Below are 19,901 nucleotides of genomic sequence, written 5' to 3' on the forward strand. Positions count from 1 at the left end.
TGCTGATCGGGAAGTCCAGAACAGCCTGTAGAAACTTGGGCCCACCGATGGACTGGAAAAGTACCTACCCACTAAATCACGACTCGGTCGTGGATCCCCCATCTGTCAATGTGCAGATCTATGACTCTATTGCTTTGAAAAGTCATGCCGATCAATAACAAATAACGCGAGATGAAAACTCTTACTCGACCTGCTACGACTGCTACCCTTCGCTTGCGCTTCTCATGTCGATGATTGATCAATGGACCTTTGCTGAAAGCTCCACTAGCTAACTTAGCTACTTTACGATTGTCGAGACTCATAGTGACGTTGTGAATCCTCACAACGTGTAAATCCCCTTCGGGACTTGCGAGAATGTGATCATCAGATGTGTATCTCGAAGAATACTCCTCACTGGCTGCATTTGGATCCCTTGACAAGCTCCCTGGTTAGTCACAGGATTGGCACATTGCAGCATTTACTTTAATAAGTCTCCGAGGGAACTCCTGCCGAGTTTTCCTTGCGATATGCATGTCATCAAATGTGTTGGTGTATGGATTGAATTTGCCGAGACCTTGATGCTACTCGACGAGTGCAGAACTTTTCATAACCGCCATATTCAGCCGCCGCACTATCGAGAGAATGCTGGAATTGTAACAACCTCGTAGTAGGGTCCACTTGGCAAAGATAGGGAGCATACCGTCAATTGTCAATTCCTGTCCTTGCACAGGATTTCTGCGGATGTAACACTGCGAGCCATTGAGATTGGCCGTATCGGATTCAGCTATCTGACAAGCATGCAGAGCACATGGTAACTTCATGCGCATCATTCATTTCCGTCCAACGACAGGCAAACGATACCTAGGTTGTCAAGTCCAGTGTCGAGTCCAAGTCTGTTGTTCAACCTCGTTCCCGAGAAACTGCATGGATCAGCATTTGTCTGTCCTGATTTAATGGCCTAAAGTAAACATACCTTGAATGGTACCTCTGTGATATCTTGGAAGCCTTCGCTCAACTCTGGACGTTTATACCTCATCGCAAAGCTCTTGAAAGCCATACCGGGAAGAATCGCCCGCTTTTCAGGGTTCATCTGCTCTGGCAATTAGTAGTAGGTTCAAGTGCTAAATTCTAATTTGAGAATTGGCCAACACAACAGTTCAGCCTCGACAATTCCATTGGTTGGGAAATAGGGGTGGCATATGCATACCGTGCTGTTGAGTGCTCGCACAGCATCGTTGTGCTCACAAATCTCAGATCCTGCTGTGAACAACACGCAGCGAATTGGGACAGAATGCTTCGCAGCCAATTCTATCCATTTCTTTCGCACGTCGGGATCTGCATTGGTGTTGTCTATACATCACAGTTATTAGTCAGTGCACACATCAGAATGTGGTACTCGGGCTGGCAGCGGCTACATACCAATCGCTACAGCCTTGCCATCCTTAAGGTACTCTCCGGCGACCTTGAGACACTTTTCTCGCTTCTCAGATATCAGATGATTTTCATGAACGCGTGCATGCTCTGTTACATACAGATTTAAGAATATCTTGGTTGACTCTCTTGTATCCCAGAGGCTCTAGATTCTTCCAGTAGAATGTCGACTTTCCTGCCGCTGGGCTGCCACAGAATAATACTATATCGCAAGGATTCTTCTTGGTGTAGGGTTCGAGGACTAGAGGGATATGAGTCTGCTATTCGTGGAATATGGAATGGAAGTTTCGTATACCTTCACCTGCAGATAATCTCAAATATTCATTGGGGTCGAATGTCCGTGTGAATGGGCGTGTTGCTTCTCCAAGGAAGTATTCCTCCGGGGTGTAGAATCTAATCCCAACATTATGGGCAAAGTTTCTGCTTCGCGTTAGTACTTTGTCTACGCGTTGCATCGGAGAAGACTAACCGATCAGAACACGAGAAGTCTTTCGGCTGGCCGTTCAACGCTTCACGGCCTGCAGCATCACCAACGAAAATGGAGCTGTCAAGGTCGAGGCTATCCAACTCGATATCGTAGTCGTTAAGGAGTTCTGTCCACATTCCCGTCCTTGGCTTCCGATAGATATCTTTTCCAGTAGCTGCATATATGCTTATCGGAATGTTCAGCTGGCCGAAAACGGCCAAGACTTTGTTTTTGAAGGTAGCAAGTTTGGACACAGTAGTTCTCGGACCTTTAGTATCGGGCTTCAGAGAGATGCCAGCTTGGTTGCTGACTACCACAACTCTGAAACTGTGTAATAGTTAGTGACCGGCCTGGAAGATGCGATGATCTTTTGACATACCCATCTTCCAAGTACAATTTCCGAAGAGTGGCTGGGACAGAAGTATGCCACCACTTCCAGTCCTTGGCATCGGTAGCAAACTTCTTGCCTGATGAAGTTTGAATGAGAGTTGAGTCCTATGTAGTGCATGACACGTCAGAAATGGAGCCGCATCCATGTCCCTTGAAGGACAGTAGTCAGACTCACGAAGTCGAACGCTGCAATTTTACGACGCTTGACATCTCCACCAGTAGGCTTTTGGCCTTCTACAGAGTCCTTGGCTTGTGCATAAATCCCAACAATGAGACTCTCTGGTGCATCGTCACTCGGGGCTCGCTCTTGCCATATGATCTTCTCGAGTGGCTTTTGGGATGACGGGGTGAAGAATGATGCAACGGCAGTTTCTGTAAGATTGCGGTCAGTTCAGCCGTATGTATGGATGACACCTAGGTCCAGAGCTTTTGAGGAACGCACGTGTTGTGTTAGACTGGAGCTTCCGTCGCAGTGGAGGAGGGGAGATGGGGGCGCTTTGGTCGACCTTTCTCTTGGGGGCTCTCGGAGGGCTCGCCATAGTGACAAGATATCTCCGAAGAGTTTGTTTCAGAAAGGTATCCAGGACGAAATAGGAGTTCTTCCTGGGGATTGTTGACATTAGTAGGAGAAAGTTGAGACAGGATTGTCGCCTAAATAAGGTCCAACGCGTGGGACGTGCCCAGGTGCTTGCCTTTCAACGCCAAGTCACGTTATCGTGCTTCAGGTTTCTTTCACCTGACATCCAAGGCGTCCTCCTCGGAGCACTTCACCTTCCAAGAACCACGAAACTGAAGGTCCTTACGATTGTATACTGTTATGGCTTCTAGTGTCTTCTTCCTGCACCAAACGATCCGGCCCTTTGTCGATTAGCAAGTGCTAGAACCTGTCTTCCCATTCTCCTAAGATTGGCCCGGGCAAGTAATTGATGTCCAAAGCCTCATTTGCAAGCCTTTAGCTATTGCCTACAATACCATCAAGCTTGATGATGAGTGGCCAGTCTGGCGCCGTTTGATTCAGCACAGTACAAAGCCACTGTAAGTGCGTCTGCGCATTTGACACCGTCCAACAGCCATTGCACGGTCGTCTATATTGGGACTATTCTCTGTGACATCCCGTCATGATTCACCTGTCTGTCACTGGCTTCAAATAACCAGCAAATGAGTCTATTTCTCTCTCAGCTCGCTGGAACTTTGTGGCATTCGGCTCGCATCCTTTTCGTAGTCTGACTGGTGCTCATCATCTCACCTCCTCTCCATTTACGTCCACTGAAATTTGTCGTGATAACATTTTGAGACCTAGGAAGCACTCTGCCCAGCTGCTCTTGTGCAGGATCTTCATACCTTCCACCGACATATTGGAATCACAAGTGCATGCATCACCCTATGCTTCATGTATATATTTGACAGCAGTCATATTTCTCCAAGCCACGAAATATCAACAACAGTCACCAATACTGACGATTATACTCTTTAAGGTCATCTTCTGGTACTCTGAGTTTCTGCAGTCTAGCTTCGTGCCTCTGTTTTGGCTTTGAAGCACGCCTGAAACTTTGACGTGCCAGAAATGTCTTCATCATTAGAGCGGTTTTTTTTCCTCATCCCAGCGAGTTCTGGAACCCCCAGGGGCATACAAGCTCCTAAGATTCTACAGAACCACCTCTGTCAGGTACTGAAATCACACTTCAGGACTTTGATAATGATCAAACATCCTTTTTGCTTGGCTTACATGCCTGGACCTCGAGTCAGAGCGATCAGATGTTTACACTGGGTAGCATATTTCACTATTCATAATGAGATTGAATACCAATGACAACGCTGGATAATTGTCCCATTGATATAAAAACTTTATATAAACTTTTCCTTCTTATTATGCATACATGTCTACTGTGCCTGTGTCATCTCAAGATTTCTAGGAGCTGGCGTAGCTGCAACCCTAGCCGCCGTCATCTCACTCTGGCTCAAACTCAGATCCTCACTATAATCGCCAAACGCATTCACCAACTCGTTCAATCCACTCTTCAAGGCTTTAAGCACGATATCGACCTCAGGACACTCCTGTTTCCTCTCAACATCCGTCCAGTGAAACCCCAAGTTGGCCTTCAAAGCCTCCAATTTAACTACCGCGGTCGTCAGCGTCTGGATAATGGTCTTCACATCCCTCTGCACATGACCATATTCGTCCTCCGTGAGACTGCACACAGAGAACCTGGTAAGAGCATCAATGGCATCTACAATAACACCGACATCGCCATATGGCTGACCCAGCACGATTGCCGAAATTCTCCTCCTGTAATCTTGTCGAAATGGCCAGCCGACTGGATACTTCAAGAGATTGAGCGCCCACTCCTTCAAGAGCGCGGTGAAGCTTTGGTCTTGTTGCTCCTTGGGAACGACCATCTGCTCTGCCTTTTCCAACATCTTCTTTGCCCGTGGTGATATTGGACTAACGGGTGACTGCCCATGGTTCTTTGCGATCTGACCAACTGTTTCGCCCATGCCGCGCTTCTTTGGCCTCGGCTTGGTGAAGATATCACCTTGCTTGATAGGCTGCGCCATGCGGGGAAGGCCTGTAATCGGAGGTTCTGGATTCTGCGTAGGATCTGGCGCTGCTGTACTCGGCGGTCGCTCATAGTCTGCTATTCGCGTCTGAACACCGCCAATAACTTCCAGGCATACTGTCAATATTTGCGACCATGTGGACCCGCCTGCTCTATCAATATCTTTGTATATGTCTTTACGACGTCCTTGGAAGCGCTCTCCTATGTAAACAAGCTCCCAGAACGCAAAGGCCTGATACACTGTCAGCTAGGTATCCAGGAGTACGACACTGAAAAACCCACTCTAGTTTGTAGCTTCTTGCCTCTCAGCCCAGTTAACAGGGTACCGTTCGGATCTCGAGATTCATATGTGATTGGCCGCGTGTTCTTGAGAGGCTCTTGTGCCACATATGCGGAAAATGCAGCATTTGCAACTTCCCACATCATGATCAGGAAAAAGCCTGAGGTCATGGAGTTCTTCAACACACTCCAATGGAAAGGCTTTACACTAGGAACGGAGGTCGACTTGGAAAGAGTCCAGAATATTGTTGCCCATTGTCTCGTGAAGCCCCATGCCATGCGCCGAATCGATGGTAGAAGTCCCAGATCAAGTATATAAATGGCAGGAAAAGCTATAGCGGCAACAAAGGCGCGTTTCAGAGCGCTCATAGCAATGGATGGAAGCTTCTCCTGGAATTTCAAAGCAGGCGGAATGAAAACTTCATTTGAATCCTTTGTGGCTCCTATTGGCTTTGTTTTTATAGAAGGCATATCAATACGGTCATAGTCGTAGAAGAGGTGGAAGCCTGCTTGGACCACGGCGAGAAATAGCAGGAAGCTGGTGATGTAGATCGGCTTCTCGTTGAGCATTGTACGATCAGTCCTGGGTATCAGCTTGATCCTATTCAGATCCTGATCCTTTGATGCCGACCAAACATAGACCTCGCTGAAAAACCACGCAGAGGCGAGGTACCATCCCACTGTTTGAGGGACCGCAAATGTTGTAGCGTACTTCTGGAAGGTATCCCATGGGGAGTATGATGTTCGCAGACCAACATGTAATTGTCCGATGCGAGGAATGAATATCATAAACCCTGGGATGAAGAGAAGAAGGGCCCGTATGCCTGCTCGTCCTATCGGGAACCACGTCCAGAAGACTACAAGCATTTAGTCAGAGGAATGTTTGTAAGCGTGTGAACAGCAAGGACTAACAAGAGTTCTTTTCCCCTATGAGGAAAGATTCAACGTAGCAAAGCGCGAATAGTATCGCTGAAGCCATCGAAAACCATTTGTGCAAGGCTGGGGTCAAAAAGTCCTTGTAGGGACGAATTCGCGCTGTGGGCGGCATTTTGTGAATTGTTGGATGTATGTCTTGTTTCTACCATTAAGGAAGTGAGCAACACTTTGACTCGGCCTATAACATTGGTCCTATCAGATCATCGTGGGTCGCGAAGGAGCTGTTGGTTGTATGTTGACATGACATGAATTCGGTTTTCCAAAAACACAGCTACCTGTAAACGCGAGCCTCGCCAAGGCCAAGCCTCCAAATCAAGGCTAGCAGGCGCAGGCGTCACCAGGTTATCACCAGCCGTGTCTTATCAACAGGCAACGAAGATCAACCTGTACATAAACTCCTACCTCGTCATCGACCTCCGCGTTCGCAAACTACACGCCTTACGATGTCGTTCGATCAATTATCTTCTCTGGAGTCGCAACCTACGACTATGCGCAGGCAAGATGACCCGCAATACTCAGACGACCCCGAGTTCCAGAGGCTGTCGCAAGACCTCATGACGAAGCTGTTTACTTTGACTGGTAATATTTCAAGGCTTTCCAATGAGGTCGCTTTGCTGGGCACAAAGAGAGATACAGAGCGAGTTAGGGAGAGAGTACATGATCTCTTGGAGGAGTCGAAGGATACATTCAAAGAGGTTGGAGAGGGGGTGAAGACTATACAGTCATGGGAGGATGTCAGCGTAAGTAGTCCATGTCATCAGAAACAGCAGAGTATTTCTAAATTCGCATCAGCCATCTCAAAAATACACCCAACAAAAGCTTGCCCGCGAGTTCCAGAACAACCTTTCGGAATTCCAAGCAGTACAACGACAAGCGCTCGAGAAGCAGCGATCGTCGGCAACAGCGGCGCGGACCGCATTAGAAGACCAGCAATCACCTGGTGCTGAAGGAAGTGGGCAATTTGGACAACAACAGCAACAATCTCAGCAAGAATTGAGACTCGCGTCTCAGGACGAAGTCGACTTCCAGGACTCATTGATTGTGGAGCGAGAGGCGGAGATCCGGGTCATTGAGCAGGGTGTCACGGAGCTAAATGAGTTGTTCAGAGATGTCGCACATATCGTCAATGAGCAAGGCGAGCTTCTTGATAACATTCACGAGAATGTAGAGAACACACGAACGGATACACGAGGTGCAGATCTGGAGTTGAGAAGTGCGGCAAGATATCAGAGAAATGCTCGATCGAAAGCATGCTGCTTGCTGTTGATTTTGGCTGTCATTCTAACCGTTGTTATTCTGGCAGCAACATTAGGATAGCGTGGTATTGGGCACTGATTGGGGGATATACAGTATTCTGTTCTGGAGTTTGGAGTTTGATGATGAGCATTTCAATACCTGGTTCTACACTCATTAAGAGCATTGTACTACTCAAGCGGAGGAGGGGTAATCGGCCCAGATTCGATTTAGTGGACTTTTCAGCCGAACATAAGAGCTTAGGGAATGGATTATTTCCGTTTTTGGTTGCACTTGACCCTTTACTGAGACTCTTCATTGTCGAGACCTCATCCTAGAAGTCACAAGCACTCATCGCATGGAGCTTGTCACTTGAGTAGCGGGTATATTAAAATAGCCGACGGTGATTGTTTTGCTCCGAGGCGAGCTGGGGCGAGATCTTTACAAACTCTCCCAGACATCCTCAACTTCTGCAAGCCATGGACTAAGAGGAAATATCTTAGTGATGCAGTCCCATCAGATAATCACAGCCACTTGATGCAGCTTAACTCATCGGCAGCCAGTCAATAGCCGAGAATCTGCGATTACGGAGAATGGACACCCCTGGGCCGAAACACTGTTTTGTGATGTCAGTTGGCCCCGCCGAGATGCAAGTACATAACAAAGCTATGCTCCACCATTATACGACTTTTTGGTTTCTGGCGTTTCCTGTAGTTTCATGGCTTCGTCCTTACTTCTCATCATTTAACTTGATCAATTGAACACCATTTTTCAACATGTCCGGTCTACTAACAGCTTCAGCTGCGCTGAAGTCTCGTGTCAAAAGGCCTTCTATGCTCAAGAAGCTTGCCCATCCTGAAGATTTGATAAAGCATTTTCCTGATGGCGCATATATTGGGTGGTCCGGCTTCACCGGTGTTGGGTATCCTAAGTAAGTAACTAAGGCCACTGTTCTATCTTCAGCAGCTTTTCTATCTACTACCCTCCAGCCGGTAGATTCGGCAAGTGTCATTTGGACATGGCTAACCCTTCTGCAGGAAGATCCCGACGATGCTCGCAGACCACGTCGAAAAGAACAACTTGCAGGGGAAGTTGAAATACTCCCTCTTTGTAGGTGCGAGTTCTGGAGCCGAGACCGAGAATCGATGGGCGGAATTGAACATGATCGAGAGGCGAGCACCACATCAGGTTGGAAAGGCTATCGCAAAGGGAATCAACAACGGAGATATAAAGTTCTTTGACAAGCATTTGTCAATGTTCCCGAGTGACTTGGTCTATGTAAGTGCTACATTCTTATATTTTGGGTGTCAGGTACTTAATTGGACTTGGCGGGAGAAGTAAACATAGCAAGAGTTGCATATATTGGCAGCGCAATGGAGACGCCAGGTTTTGTGGAGGATTTTCTTTTTGGCTGGAAATATTTCGACGTGTTTACTCCTACAATTTGTCCTCAAAGGTCCAATTATTTCCCCCTCTGAATATTCTGTGGACCGACTGTCCAGGTATTGAATCACCTGAGACATTCAAATGCCTCGGAACATTGGGGATCTTGACCCTTACCGCAAGAAGCACAAATTTGGAAGGCATACTAATCGTTATGAAAAGGGATTTTATACCAAGGATAAGCCAAACAACAAGCTGGATGTTGTTGTTGTTGAAGCGTCAGCAATTCTCGAGGATGGTGGCATTGTACCAGGCGCCTCTGTCGGTGCATCTCCAGAACTTATTCAAATGGCGGACAAGGTCAGTTCACCTTTGGATTCTCTTTCCGTCCTGTTTGGTGTGCTAACAAATTTCAAGATCATCATCGAGGTAAACACCGCGATTCCATCCATGGAAGGACTTCACGATATCACCATGTCTCAAATCCCACCACACCGAAAACCGTACTTAATCATGGCTCCAGAAGATCGCATCGGCACAACTGCCATACCTATTGATACAGAAAAGGTTGTTGCAATCATCGAGTCGGACTATCAAGATCAGACATTACCCAACAGTCCAGCCGACGCATCGTCAGCAGCAATTGCAAGACACTTGATCGAATTTCTTGAGCATGAAGTTGCGCAGGGCCGTCTCCCACCCAATCTTCTCCCTCTTCAATCCGGAATTGGAAACATTGCAAATGCAGTTATTGGTGGACTCGCTGAATCCAAATTTGAGAATCTGAAAGTATGGACGGAGGTGTTGCAAGATACTTTCCTTGACTTGTTCGACAGCGGGAAATTGGATTTCGCAACAGCAACTTCTATCCGCTTCTCGCCTGATGGCTTCAAGCGCTTCTACGACAACTGGGACCAGTATCACAACAAGCTCCTCTTGCGATCCCAGCAAGTCTCGAATTCCCCCGAAATCATTCGACGACTAGGTGTTATTGGCATGAACACCCCCGTCGAGGTTGACATCTACGCCCACGCAAACAGCACTTGCGTTATGGGATCTCGCATGCTGAACGGACTTGGTGGATCAGCAGACTTCTTGCGCTCAGCCAAGTATAGTATCATGCACACGCCTTCAACGCGACCTTCAAAGACCGATCCTCACGGATTGAGTTGTATCGTGCCTATGTGCACACATGTGGATCAGACGGAGCACGATCTTGACGTGGTCGTCACAGAGCAAGGACTTGCTGATGTACGAGGATTGAGTCCGAAGGAGCGGGCCAAGGTCATTATTGAGAAATGTGCTCATCCTGACTACAAACCCATCTTGGAGGACTACTTCAAGAAGGCAGAGTTTGAATGTTTGCGAAGAGGATGGGGACATGAGCCTCATCTTTTGTGGAATAGCTTTGATATGCACAAGGCTCTAGACCAGGAAGGTAGTATGAAGAAACTCAAGACTTGGGGTTGAGATACAGCGACGTTCGATTTGTGCATAGCTAGCGATGGGACGGGTAGTGTATAAATCGTGCTTGGGTGGAGCAGGGAAATTTATATAGTTATTCAAGACTATAACTGTTATAGGATATCAAATGTTCAATGCCCTTTTACACCTTCCATTCCTCGTCTATCTCCTACTGGGGGCACTTTTCCTGTGCAGATGTACCTGACACCTAGGAATATCGCCAAACCTTCTTACGACATCGGGCTGCTCCAAAATAAATTGGCTTAACAACTTATCTACTGACTCTTGCTTAGAAAGTTCAAGATAAGATAGCGTCTCCGTCTATCCAAGCCGTATTTCCACATGGAAATCCAAGTCAAACCCTCTTGACGAATTCCAACTACAGTAGGCTTAGGTTGCCGTCTCGGTCTCCTTACTAGGTACCCCTAGATATGACTCGCTAGCAAGCTTTCCCCTCCTGAATGTTACTCTGACGAGGAATGGAGAACAGCTCGCCCGGCGCCGGCACAAACGAGTCCAAATGAATATAGGATCGTGTAAGTAAATGCTTGAACCCCCTTTCTGTCTGATGTACTCTACTCGTATCTCGAGCTCGTGACCAGCTAAGAAACACAAGCAAAGCTCGGCGGGGTTGCTGACCACCAAAGACAGTGACCGGTTGGTCCCTGGCAGCTGGGTGGTGATGTGTTCGGCGCGTTGATTGGGTCCCGAGGTACCTGCATCTTTTGCGGGCTGCCGGGGCCTCAGGGGCCTGGCTAGCTGGCTAGCAAACGGCTAAAGCGTGCCCGCCTCGCCCGCCTCAGAGCAGAAGCGACCGTGGACCACCACGCTGTTTGGCTGTGTGTGGGCTTTGGGTTTGCTTGGGCTTGGGCTTCTCCCAGGGATGATGTCGCGACCACCTCACCTCACCTCCCCTCACCCTGCCTAACCTCTCGTCAATCCCTCGCAGTCCCACATCACTCCATCACTTACTGTACTCCAGACCAGACCAGACCAGACCAGACCAGACCAGACCAGAATCCGAATTACACCTCGACCACATCGGATAGACAAGACGACCGGCCATGGTGCGAAACCTTACTCCCAGAGATGCTCCCAGTTCCTCCTGACCGCTACCCGCCAGCCTCCCACTCGACTCGACTAATATTCGCCAGCGTTTGCGCTTCACGCTGTTTTGTCTTGCTTTTCGCGGCAGAAGAGTTGAAACAGTACCTGCCCCGACTCGCAAGCACGACTACAATCAACATTAGGGCCATTTGAAAGCGAAGGCATCGTGATGGACCGGCCATCTGGACCGTTGGGCGCAGCGACACAGTCAACAGGCAGGCCGATGGTAGATAATGGAGTCCCCCGGCCCGCCGTCCCTATTACCTTGAGCAACACCGTTCGAAGAATTCCGAATAATACCGTACGACATGAGGCATCAAGCTCCTCTCTCTCCTCGCAGATCCCGATATCTGCGGGGCAGGTGGTGGCACTCGCCCAAGAGGCAATGAAGAATGCCATCGAGGAGAACCGTACGAAGGCTGCAGAGGCCAGTGGCGTCAGTAATGAATTGAAGCCAGGGGTTACAATCGATTTGAGTCACAAGCAGATCCAGAGATTCCCTGAGGAGGTTGTTGATATTATCAAGAACGAGCTCGAACGGTATGGTCTATCTTGTCCAACGTAACTCATCCATGCCACCCGCTGACGTCTGTATGTGTTAGACTTGCATTGTCGCACAATATGATCTCCACGTTTCCCTCGAGGTTTTCGGAATGTACCTCACTTCGATACTTGAATGTTCGCAACAATGTCATCCGAGAATTCCCACAATCTGTAGGTTCGCGTGAGGGATAGCATGAGCAGGACTAACAAGAGATCAGATATGCCAATTGACTTCTCTTGAGATTCTTGATCTTGGCCGCAATAAACTCAAGATCCTGCCACCCGAATTAGCAAAGTTGACTTCGTTGAAAGTCCTGTCTGTTCAAAAGAATCGAATCGAGGCCTTGCCCCTCTGCCTTGCGGAGATGGCATCACTTCAAGTTCTCAAACTTGATGGAAATCCCGTGCGTTTTCCACCTAAGGAAGTGTTGCAACCACAAGCTACAACACCTCCAAATGGCGGTTTCCAGGAAAGTGAAATGGATGACATTGCCGTCACATCACAAATCAAGAGATTTCTGAGGCAGAAGGCTATATCGGACCGGTCGGAGACAGAATCTGGTGGGGAGGAATCCAGTGAAGGAACAGAGACCCCTCGGCCGATGAAGCGTGTTATGAGTGGTAGATTTCCTATCAAGGTCAACGGAACGGACGTACCTGATCTGCGGTCGCCAGCCTTACCGCGACCACCACCCATCCCATCTCGTTCACACTATAGAGGACTGTCGCAACAGAATACGGCGCTTCGCAGACCAGGCGTGATGCCTCTTACTATTGGGAATGCCAATGAGCGACTTCGAAGTAACAGTGAAAGCTTATTGCAAGCAACCAGAGACCGTTCGTCAGACCGCTCAAGAAGGATGGGTATAGTTTCCAAGAAAGCGGCTGAACTGGATACTGTCGACGAGACGAAAACGAATCGCTACAGCCATTATAGAGGCCTCAGTCATGGATCTGCAATGCAGGGACCTAATGGCACGAATGGAGCTGCCAATTCCAGGAGTCCAGCAAGTCCTGCAGACTCTTCGATTCAGCGGGCAACGTATGTTCGACGCCTCTCTAGCCTGCCAGAGCGCAAGCGAGAGTCGCTTTCACCTGATCCTGTTGTCGAAGCCGCGAAAGGGATTTTGTATGCACTTTTCCAAGTACATCCGCTAATTCAAAGTCTTCTTGGTGTTACCCGGGACGGCACAAACAAGCGCACAAGTTTGGAAAGAGTTTTTTACAATGCAACAACACACGTGGAAGAATTGGACCGGCACATTCAGGATTACATCACCTATTCCGAAGAAGACGAAGACGCACCTCCACGATCGAATGAAAATGTACACCGGGCATGCGTGACTTGTGTAAGTGCTTACATGCACGTTTGCAGTCTCCTTCAAAGAAACGTGGAAACGTTGCTTGAGAACGGAGATCCTCGTTATATTCGCACACTTCTCCTGCTTGTTTATGGGAGTACTGCAGAGATTCGAAACGCGGGCGTTGATTTTCTGAAGAGCCAGTCCCAGCTCTCAAGAGTAACGGAAGTGGAAGAAGGTACAGAGACAATGAGATTCCAGCCACGAGATAAATCGGTTACTCCAACACGGGCACGGCCAGGGACAAGCTCACGTATAAGAAGTGCAACTGTTGTTCAACACTCGAACCTCCGAGTTGCCACGAATGGTCCTCCGCCTCCATTCCTTAATGGGACTGGAAGATCTGCCACCATGACTAGTGCCACGCCTCGCTCTGGAGAGTCATTTGCTTCGTCAACGACGTCCAGCAGCAGAATTGGTGGCGACTTCACTGAAGAGGACAGGATATTCGAGAAAATATTCCTGCGGCTGCAGGATGCCTCAGAGATGACCATCAGAGCATTACCCCACGTCAATGGTCATTTTGTGATGGCAATGGAGGCTGGTGTTCAACAAAACAAAGCAGACCAGCCAAGACAGTTCTGGCAAGCATTGATCCTGAAATGCAATACTGCTCTGCAGACTGCCGAGGCTCTCAAATCCCGACTATCTCTCATCAGACTCAAGGATCCGGGAATTCGTACTCAGAATACGTTCTGGGAGCTGTGCAATACGTTTATCCAGGTAAGAAAATCTTCTGAATTGGGTGTACCTGATAGAAAGCTGACTGTTTGTAGACGTACACAGACCTCGTCATGAAAGTGAAGGAGGCCAAAAGTCTCTCAGCCGCATTACCTACAGATGTCATCATTCTTCTTCGGCCACTTCAAAAGGCAATCAAGGAAACCAGTCAGCTTATTCAGACATCACCCTGGGCGTTCTTAGCCACGCCCCAAGTCAACGGCATGTCCAATGGCAATTACTCTACCCAATCGCCAGCGTCTCAAGTACCCCTGCCAATGACCCCTCAAAGTGCAGCACTTGGCCCTGCTGTACAAGCGACGGTGCCATCGACACCCCAAAGCGCTTCGTACAATGGTATATTCAACGGCAACGTTTTCGATCGTGCCGACACTTTACTGTCTATGAACGGAAGCTCCGTCTCATCATCGCGAACAGGTACAATGACCTCAGCGTTCGGCTCCAACGATGGGACCATGACACCTGCGTCGATACTCAGCCCTATGAACTCATTTGGATCAAGGTTTAATGGTAATAACAAAGTAGCGTTCTAATCAACACGTCATGTATCCTTTTTTTTCTTTCTATCCTGCTGCTTGAATCTTTTACTACCCACCATCATGTTTGCTTCATCTGATTTTTCCTGTCTGTATGTACCATACTTCACTGTCATTAGCGATAATCAAACGAGCGATGTTATCAATGCTTGTAAGGGAACGAAATCGGAGTTTTGGGGTGTGGATCACCATGGCATTGCATTGGCGTTATCTTCTTAGGGACGATCGAATTCGGATATGGATCGAAGCGAAGCGAAGAGGAGGAAGGGGCCAAGAGGAAGAGGGATAGAGATGATGATCAATCGAACGGATACTTGTAAACTGCTATAGTTGAGCTGTCTGCGAGCAAGATTGAGAAGGAGAAAGCAAGCGACGGCGACAGGTTCGCCATTGGGCTGCCGAGCTGGAAAAAGTACCTACCTATGTATGATGTTATGATACGATATCAAAAGTGCAGGAGATAAACAAGTACGAATATTGTATGAGTAGATGTGGAAATGAGTTCGGTCTATTGAACTGCAAGTGATATTACCTTTCCTTTCGTGCCTCAATGGAGAATTTGCCTTTCGGACTTGAAAAGTTAGTTGTACATCTATCAATTCTTTTCTGATTGTGCTGCTGAAGGCCAGCAAGCCAGGTCAACAGGTACGCGTTGGATGTCTGAGAGCCCAGACAGTCAAATCGGCACCCTTCTTGCACGTTGTGGACTCCCCTCTTGATTCTCAAGGGGGGTAGGGGGGTAGTTATCTTCAGAGCAATGGGCGGGAGCTGTCGAAAACAACAATAGCCACGAAGTCCTCACATCAAGTACTGCGAGACAGTTTTAAATTTAATCGCTGACTATTTGTTTGTTATTCATTCTTTCTCAGCTGAATAAATACCTTGCATAGCATAGCATATCAAAGCTCCTCCCACTCGTCGCCGATGAAAGAGCTTCACCACCGGAAATCTAATTGTCCTGGGACACCAGAGCGGAAGGTAAAATACATAGAGACCACCTCGCATCTAAAATAAGTAGAAAGTCCCGCCCGCTATTACAAATGAAAATCAAGACGAATGCTCCATTCCATTGCAGACCTAAAGGCCCTGCAAGCAATCAATATCGAGGGATGAATTGGGAAATAAACTCCACGCGCGTGCCATTTTCAAAAAACACCAATCCATCAATATCCATGCAAGTTTTTGGAACCCAAACACACCGAGCCAAATGATGAATTGCCGTGCAGAAAAAAGCAGAGTGTTGTATTACAAGTAGGGCATGTTCCCGCGCTCAATACTGTTCGCACGGTGTATGGGTATCAGAAAGGGGAAATTATGAGACCAGTAGCAAATTGAGGAAGTTGAAAAAAGAAATTCCCAGTCAAAAGCTGTGGGGTATCCGTTTACCGATACTCCGTTTCACCACCCATTCTCATATTCACAGTTCGACGCTCGTTCTCTCACTCTCTCCTTGGCTAGGGCCATATTGCAAGTATTCCATCCCTGATTGTCTCCTATCAATGATGTTTGAAAGGGCGGCACCTAAAACTTCCATGAAGTATGTTGGTGGGTTGATTTGCTGCTTTCACCGTCCTCGGCTTGGCTTCTCTCAAATAAATATCTGTCGCAGGTCTCTTTCGCTCTTGAACAAGATTGAGTAAGCTGCTTTCAAGGCACGCTCTTGGCTCGGTCAGAATTGGCAGCTTGCTCCTCCTCTGCATCGGGATCAACAAGGTAGGCTAACGGTGCCCAGACCCTCCAATGCAAGATTCCGATGTGTGCCATCCGGGTGGCCATCTCAGCAATGTCTTCTTTAAAGCCATTGCTTGGTGCGGCTGCACTGGTGGGAATGACTCTTGGGGCTGTAGCAGCCTCGAAAATTTGGAGACTTGAAAGAGGCGTATAGGTTTCAACAAGCTTCTGCAAATCGGTGTGAAGGCTTCTCAGAACCTTTTCTTCCGCATCCTGATACAGCTTGGACCGAGGATTGGAGACGTGGAAAGCTAGACGAGTTTCGAACTGTGGAAGGCGAATAAGGGATGTAGAGGTGTGGCGTAGAATCTGAAGGGCGAGATCAGGCGAGAGGGCTTCCCACTTATTAGATGATGTCGATGAGGCCAGAATCGCGAGAAGAGAACTTCGGAGTTGGGATGTTGACGCAGAATCTGATGTTACAGGCGTAAGATAAAGTGGGGTAGGTGGAAGGGTGTCAGGAGTGGAAGCTGTCGACGAGGGTGATGACCGTGGACTGCAGGCAGATGAGCCGGTACGACTTCCATCGATATCTGGGACCCACGACTGCCTTCCGAGAGGATGACGAAGGGAGTGACAGTGGTCTTGACGACTGGATCGAGACATATCGAAGTGATGGAGAGATGGAATTGTGGGCTGCGAGTACGTTAGATCGTCACCTGGAGAGTCGGCTCGATCACATGGTGTTGATACAGATGTCGTTGGCGTATCGTCACGATATGACCTGTTTTGAGCCTCCAGATTGCGGTAAAGTTGCAAACAGATCTCGAGGTTGACCATATCAAGCATATCCGTGCGTAACTTGATCAACCGCTCCTCGTCAAACAGAAATGTGTGTGGAAACAGCTCGGCTTTGGACGGCAGTGTGAGATTAACCATTGCCTTCATGAAATCCCAGGTCTGTGAATTCATCGAAGTGCTGCTCGATACTGCTTCTGGCAAGCTGCTCGCTCGCCGAAACCATGAATGGGCACCACCAATATCAACTCTACCCAAAGCTATTTTTTTCATGAAGAATTTCTGCTCGAAGTGAACCGTATCATCGATCAAAAGGGGTCTGAGACACCGGATCTGATGGTTCGCCACATCCTGAAGAAATCAATTAAGAGATACTAAACCCAGGGGAAGTTTCTTACCAGTTTCATAGCCTCTAGTACACCGAGTAAGTTCTTCATGCCGGCTACCAACAGATTAACATCGCCCGTTTGGTTTCCCTGACTAAGTTGGGTGACCATGTCATCAACCCAGTTGTCCCTCATAGGAGCACAGTGGCATTTGAGCAATTGAGATAGCCACAACGCAAGCTTGACCAAATCAGCGACCCCCATTCGGAATTGCTGCATGAGTAGCTCAACATTGAAAGTCTCTTCTACAGAAGCTTTGTCTCGCTGCGGCACCAGAGTCTCCAAGATTCCTCGAATGGCATTCAAGGTTGCAGGTAAACACCATTCTGAGTCTCCGAGTTCTCTTTCGAAGCGCTCTTGATTTGTGAGGAAGGCTTGCAGTTGCACTCGCATCGTATCCCAAAAGTAGTTGGCCTTTTCCGTCTTCCTCCTTCCCTTGTCACCATCCAGATTCGGGCGGAAGTGGAGTTCAGGATCGAAGTTGATATCGTGACGCAGTTTTGGGTTGTTTACGATCTTGGTCACGTCTAACTCACTCAATGTCGCCTTCGTGACTGGCGGTTCTATCGAGATCGGCTGGGGGCGTGTTACAACTCTTGTCTGCCTCTCCATTGCTTTCGAGGCGATTTTCGTGGAACCTGATCTTGAGTTTCTGTCTGCTTGGCTAGGAGCATAGTTTTGGTCGCTCAGTCTTGAGTTCTTCTCTGCTGGACTCGGCTCGTAACTGGGCTGATTCCTCGGCGATGGGCTGCCTCCCGACTTGATCCCTTGTGTAATGTCATAGCTCTCGTCAACGACATGTATCTCGAGGGCGCCTTGGGACCTCGAATCCTGCGGTTGCTGAGAGGTCATCGATCCATCGTTGTTGGATGAAGCACTTGGATGGTCGTTCGCCGCTGCGATGCTGTTCGTCCTGCCCCTCTTGTGTGCATCTGATGCCATTATTATTATATCCTCCCAGTCCAGCTGCGGAACCTTTCCCTGTGTCAAATTTTGTGTCGAGGGATATGTGTGGGTACGTTCTAGGATCGTATCCAAAAGCGGATCTTGCTCGAGTTCGTAAACTCCGCGAAATGAGTGAATCTGTAGGCCATTGATATCAGTACACATTTTCCAGCAAACAAGAGAAGCCTAGGCTGTGAGAGGATTCAATGGTCCTCGTGGGGTTCAAGATGCGGCTAGCCACCGGCCGTACCACAGCATCCTTCGAGCTACGAGTAGATATGTCTCGAGGCAGTACGGATAGTTGCCAGTGGTGAGAGCAAGCTGGATTGTTTGTGTTTCTGCAAGTCGGCAGCCGACGTACCTATTGTGTCTCGCGATAGATACCCTATCCAAAACCCGATAATTGTCTACGTTCTACAACCAATTGACTGCAGCGAGTACAGAAAAGAGTGGAAGGGCGAGTTGTTTCGTCGCCTACGATGTCGGGTGCAATCAATGAATGGCCAGGAAGGAAAGTGACAAAGGGCCGCCCAAAGAGGTGACTCGGTGAGAGTGGCGGACAATGGAAGTTGACGAAAATAGAAGTGAACGAAGAGAAGAAAGAGAAGAGGAAAATGTATGGATTGGAAATGGCCGGCTGGTATGTACAAAGGAGGGCTGGCTGGACGAGTTGAGCGAGTAAGAGCGAATGTTCTGACCGGAACGGGGAGAGTGAGACAGGGAGGAATGGAGCGGAAGGAACAAGGGGGGGGAGGTGAGGGCGAAGGCGAAGACGAAGGCGAGTGCGCGAGCAAGCCTTGACCACCCAATGTGCCGGCTCGTAAGGTATGGATGGATCTGATATGACCAGTATGATCCCTCTAGACCGCAAGATTGAGCAACATGCGACGTGGAAGGTCGGGTCGGGAGCTGGGACTGTCGGTGCTGCTGGCTGTTCTCGTTCTCGTCTGACTCGGGCTGGCTATTGAGCGGAAAAGTACAGAGGAAGAACAGTCGTAAATAGATAGATAGATAGATAGATAGATAGATAAATGAATAAATATAGTGAAGCAAGGTACAAACAAGTAAGGTATTGGTGGGCATCAAACTGTAATAAAGGCTGCCACAAATACACAGGCAAGGCAGTAAACAAAGGATAAGGATGTAAGATGTCAGTCAGGTATGTAAGGGGGGAATGCGAGATCTAATGAAGGTGCCGACGCAGATACTGGCAGGGCGAGAATAAAATGACCGAAATCTTTTTTGGTAGCCATTGCGGCGGGATGGCGCGGATAAGTAAGTTAGAGGAGAGCACTCGTATGGTACTGTAAATTACCTAGATAATACTAATACTAATACTAATACTAATACTAATACTAATTTACTTTTCCAAGATAAATCTACTGTAGCCACCGCCATCGTTCTTTCGCCCTCGCCGCCCCAGGCTGCAGTACAGTAGAAATGGAAAGGCAATACAGGTAGGTTTACGTGGTCTTGCCTCTGGTGCCATCCAGACGCAGTCATCGTGGGCCATTCAGTTCTTTTCGCCTCCCCTACCTTTTGGACTGGTTTTGTAAGCAGGGCAAGCAGGTCAGCAATGCAAAAGTCAACAAAGCCGTCGCCAGTCAGGGCATCGGTCACGGATTCTTCCAAAAGAAATATCTGCCCACCACCGCCTGCCGCCCGCTATGCTACAATATGCAATGCAATGCAAT

At 48.3% G+C, this 19,901-nt stretch overlaps 6 protein-coding genes across 7 annotated transcripts; 3 read left to right on the top strand and 3 right to left on the bottom strand.

The window, feature by feature from the left end:
• Nucleotides 1–145: 145 nt before the first annotated feature.
• On the bottom strand, nt 146–2,911 carry ONS95_003878 (uncharacterized protein). 2 transcript variants are annotated; one of them, XM_058497208.1, is made up of 11 exons: nt 2,709–2,911; nt 2,442–2,638; nt 2,256–2,371; nt 1,880–2,203; nt 1,706–1,830; nt 1,512–1,651; nt 1,399–1,459; nt 1,187–1,329; nt 953–1,069; nt 680–899; nt 146–579 (listed from the first exon to the last, which is right to left on the bottom strand). In XM_058497208.1, exons 1-10 carry the CDS (start codon nt 2,884–2,886, stop codon nt 849–851), a joined length of 1,452 nt encoding a protein of 483 aa, XP_058353151.1. In that variant the 5' UTR covers nt 2,887–2,911; the 3' UTR covers nt 146–579; nt 680–848. The 2 variants fall into 2 exon arrangements, with proteins under 2 accessions (XP_058353151.1, XP_058353152.1); XM_058497209.1 differs by having other exon boundaries at nt 146–1,329.
• Nucleotides 2,912–3,083: 172 nt separating this feature from the next.
• Nucleotides 3,084–6,269, bottom strand: ONS95_003879 (uncharacterized protein). The gene is made up of 3 exons (XM_058497210.1): nt 6,016–6,269; nt 5,107–5,960; nt 3,084–5,056 (listed from the first exon to the last, which is right to left on the bottom strand). Exons 1-3 carry the CDS (start codon nt 6,149–6,151, stop codon nt 4,148–4,150), a joined length of 1,899 nt encoding a protein of 632 aa, XP_058353153.1. The 5' UTR covers nt 6,152–6,269; the 3' UTR covers nt 3,084–4,147.
• Nucleotides 6,270–6,482: 213 nt separating this feature from the next.
• ONS95_003880 (uncharacterized protein) lies at nt 6,483–7,356 on the top strand (the record flags this gene model as incomplete). Its single annotated transcript, XM_058497211.1, has 2 exons — nt 6,483–6,779; nt 6,832–7,356. The coding sequence occupies 2 exons, from the start codon at nt 6,483–6,485 to the stop codon at nt 7,354–7,356; spliced, it is 822 nt and encodes a 273-aa protein (XP_058353154.1).
• Nucleotides 7,357–8,048: 692 nt separating this feature from the next.
• Nucleotides 8,049–10,125, top strand: ACH1 (acetyl-CoA hydrolase; the record flags this gene model as incomplete). The annotated part of the gene is made up of 4 exons (XM_058497212.1): nt 8,049–8,203; nt 8,310–8,550; nt 8,878–9,015; nt 9,073–10,125. 4 exons carry the CDS (start codon nt 8,049–8,051, stop codon nt 10,123–10,125), a joined length of 1,587 nt encoding a protein of 528 aa, XP_058353155.1.
• Nucleotides 10,126–11,395: 1,270 nt separating this feature from the next.
• SOG2 (RAM signaling network component) lies at nt 11,396–14,404 on the top strand (the record flags this gene model as incomplete). The annotated part of the gene is made up of 4 exons (XM_058497213.1): nt 11,396–11,766; nt 11,829–11,940; nt 11,988–13,853; nt 13,907–14,404. 4 exons carry the CDS (start codon nt 11,396–11,398, stop codon nt 14,402–14,404), a joined length of 2,847 nt encoding a protein of 948 aa, XP_058353156.1.
• An 824-nt stretch (nt 14,405–15,228) lies between these two features.
• ONS95_003883 (uncharacterized protein) lies at nt 15,229–19,550 on the bottom strand. The gene is made up of 3 exons (XM_058497214.1): nt 18,569–19,550; nt 17,275–18,345; nt 15,229–17,227 (listed from the first exon to the last, which is right to left on the bottom strand). Exons 2-3 carry the CDS (start codon nt 18,202–18,204, stop codon nt 16,055–16,057), a joined length of 2,103 nt encoding a protein of 700 aa, XP_058353157.1. The 5' UTR covers nt 18,205–18,345; nt 18,569–19,550; the 3' UTR covers nt 15,229–16,054.
• Between the last annotated feature and the right edge of the window lie 351 nt (nt 19,551–19,901).

The sequence above is a fragment of the Cadophora gregata genome, assembly GCF_030347475.1.
Source record: "Cadophora gregata isolate MNR1 chromosome Unknown scaffold_13, whole genome shotgun sequence".
Taxonomy (NCBI): domain Eukaryota; kingdom Fungi; phylum Ascomycota; class Leotiomycetes; order Helotiales; family Ploettnerulaceae; genus Cadophora; species Cadophora gregata.

What these genes read in the sequence shown, in the direction of transcription:
- ONS95_003878 (XM_058497208.1), bottom strand. Translation starts at nt 2,886, where the DNA reads ATGTCAACAATCCCCAGGAAGAACTCCTATTTCGTCCTGGATACCTTT. An exon ending in GCTCCAGTCTAACACAACAC is followed by an intron (nt 2,639 to 2,708) that starts GTGCGTTCCTCA and finishes GCAATCTTACAG; the next exon opens with AAACTGCCGTTGCATCATTC. An exon ending in ACCAAGATATTCTTAAATCT is followed by an intron (nt 1,460 to 1,511) that starts GTATGTAACAGA and finishes ATATCTGAGAAG; the next exon opens with CGAGAAAAGTGTCTCAAGGT.
- ONS95_003879 (XM_058497210.1), bottom strand. Translation starts at nt 6,151, where the DNA reads ATGCCGCCCACAGCGCGAATTCGTCCCTACAAGGACTTTTTGACCCCA. An exon ending in CATAGGGGAAAAGAACTCTT is followed by an intron (nt 5,961 to 6,015) that starts GTTAGTCCTTGC and finishes AAATGCTTGTAG; the next exon opens with TCTTCTGGACGTGGTTCCCG. An exon ending in GCAAGAAGCTACAAACTAGA is followed by an intron (nt 5,057 to 5,106) that starts GTGGGTTTTTCA and finishes ACAGTGTATCAG; the next exon opens with GCCTTTGCGTTCTGGGAGCT.
- ONS95_003883 (XM_058497214.1), bottom strand. Translation starts at nt 18,204, where the DNA reads ATGGCATCAGATGCACACAAGAGGGGCAGGACGAACAGCATCGCAGCG. An exon ending in TACTAGAGGCTATGAAACTG is followed by an intron (nt 17,228 to 17,274) that starts GTAAGAAACTTC and finishes TGATTTCTTCAG; the next exon opens with GATGTGGCGAACCATCAGAT.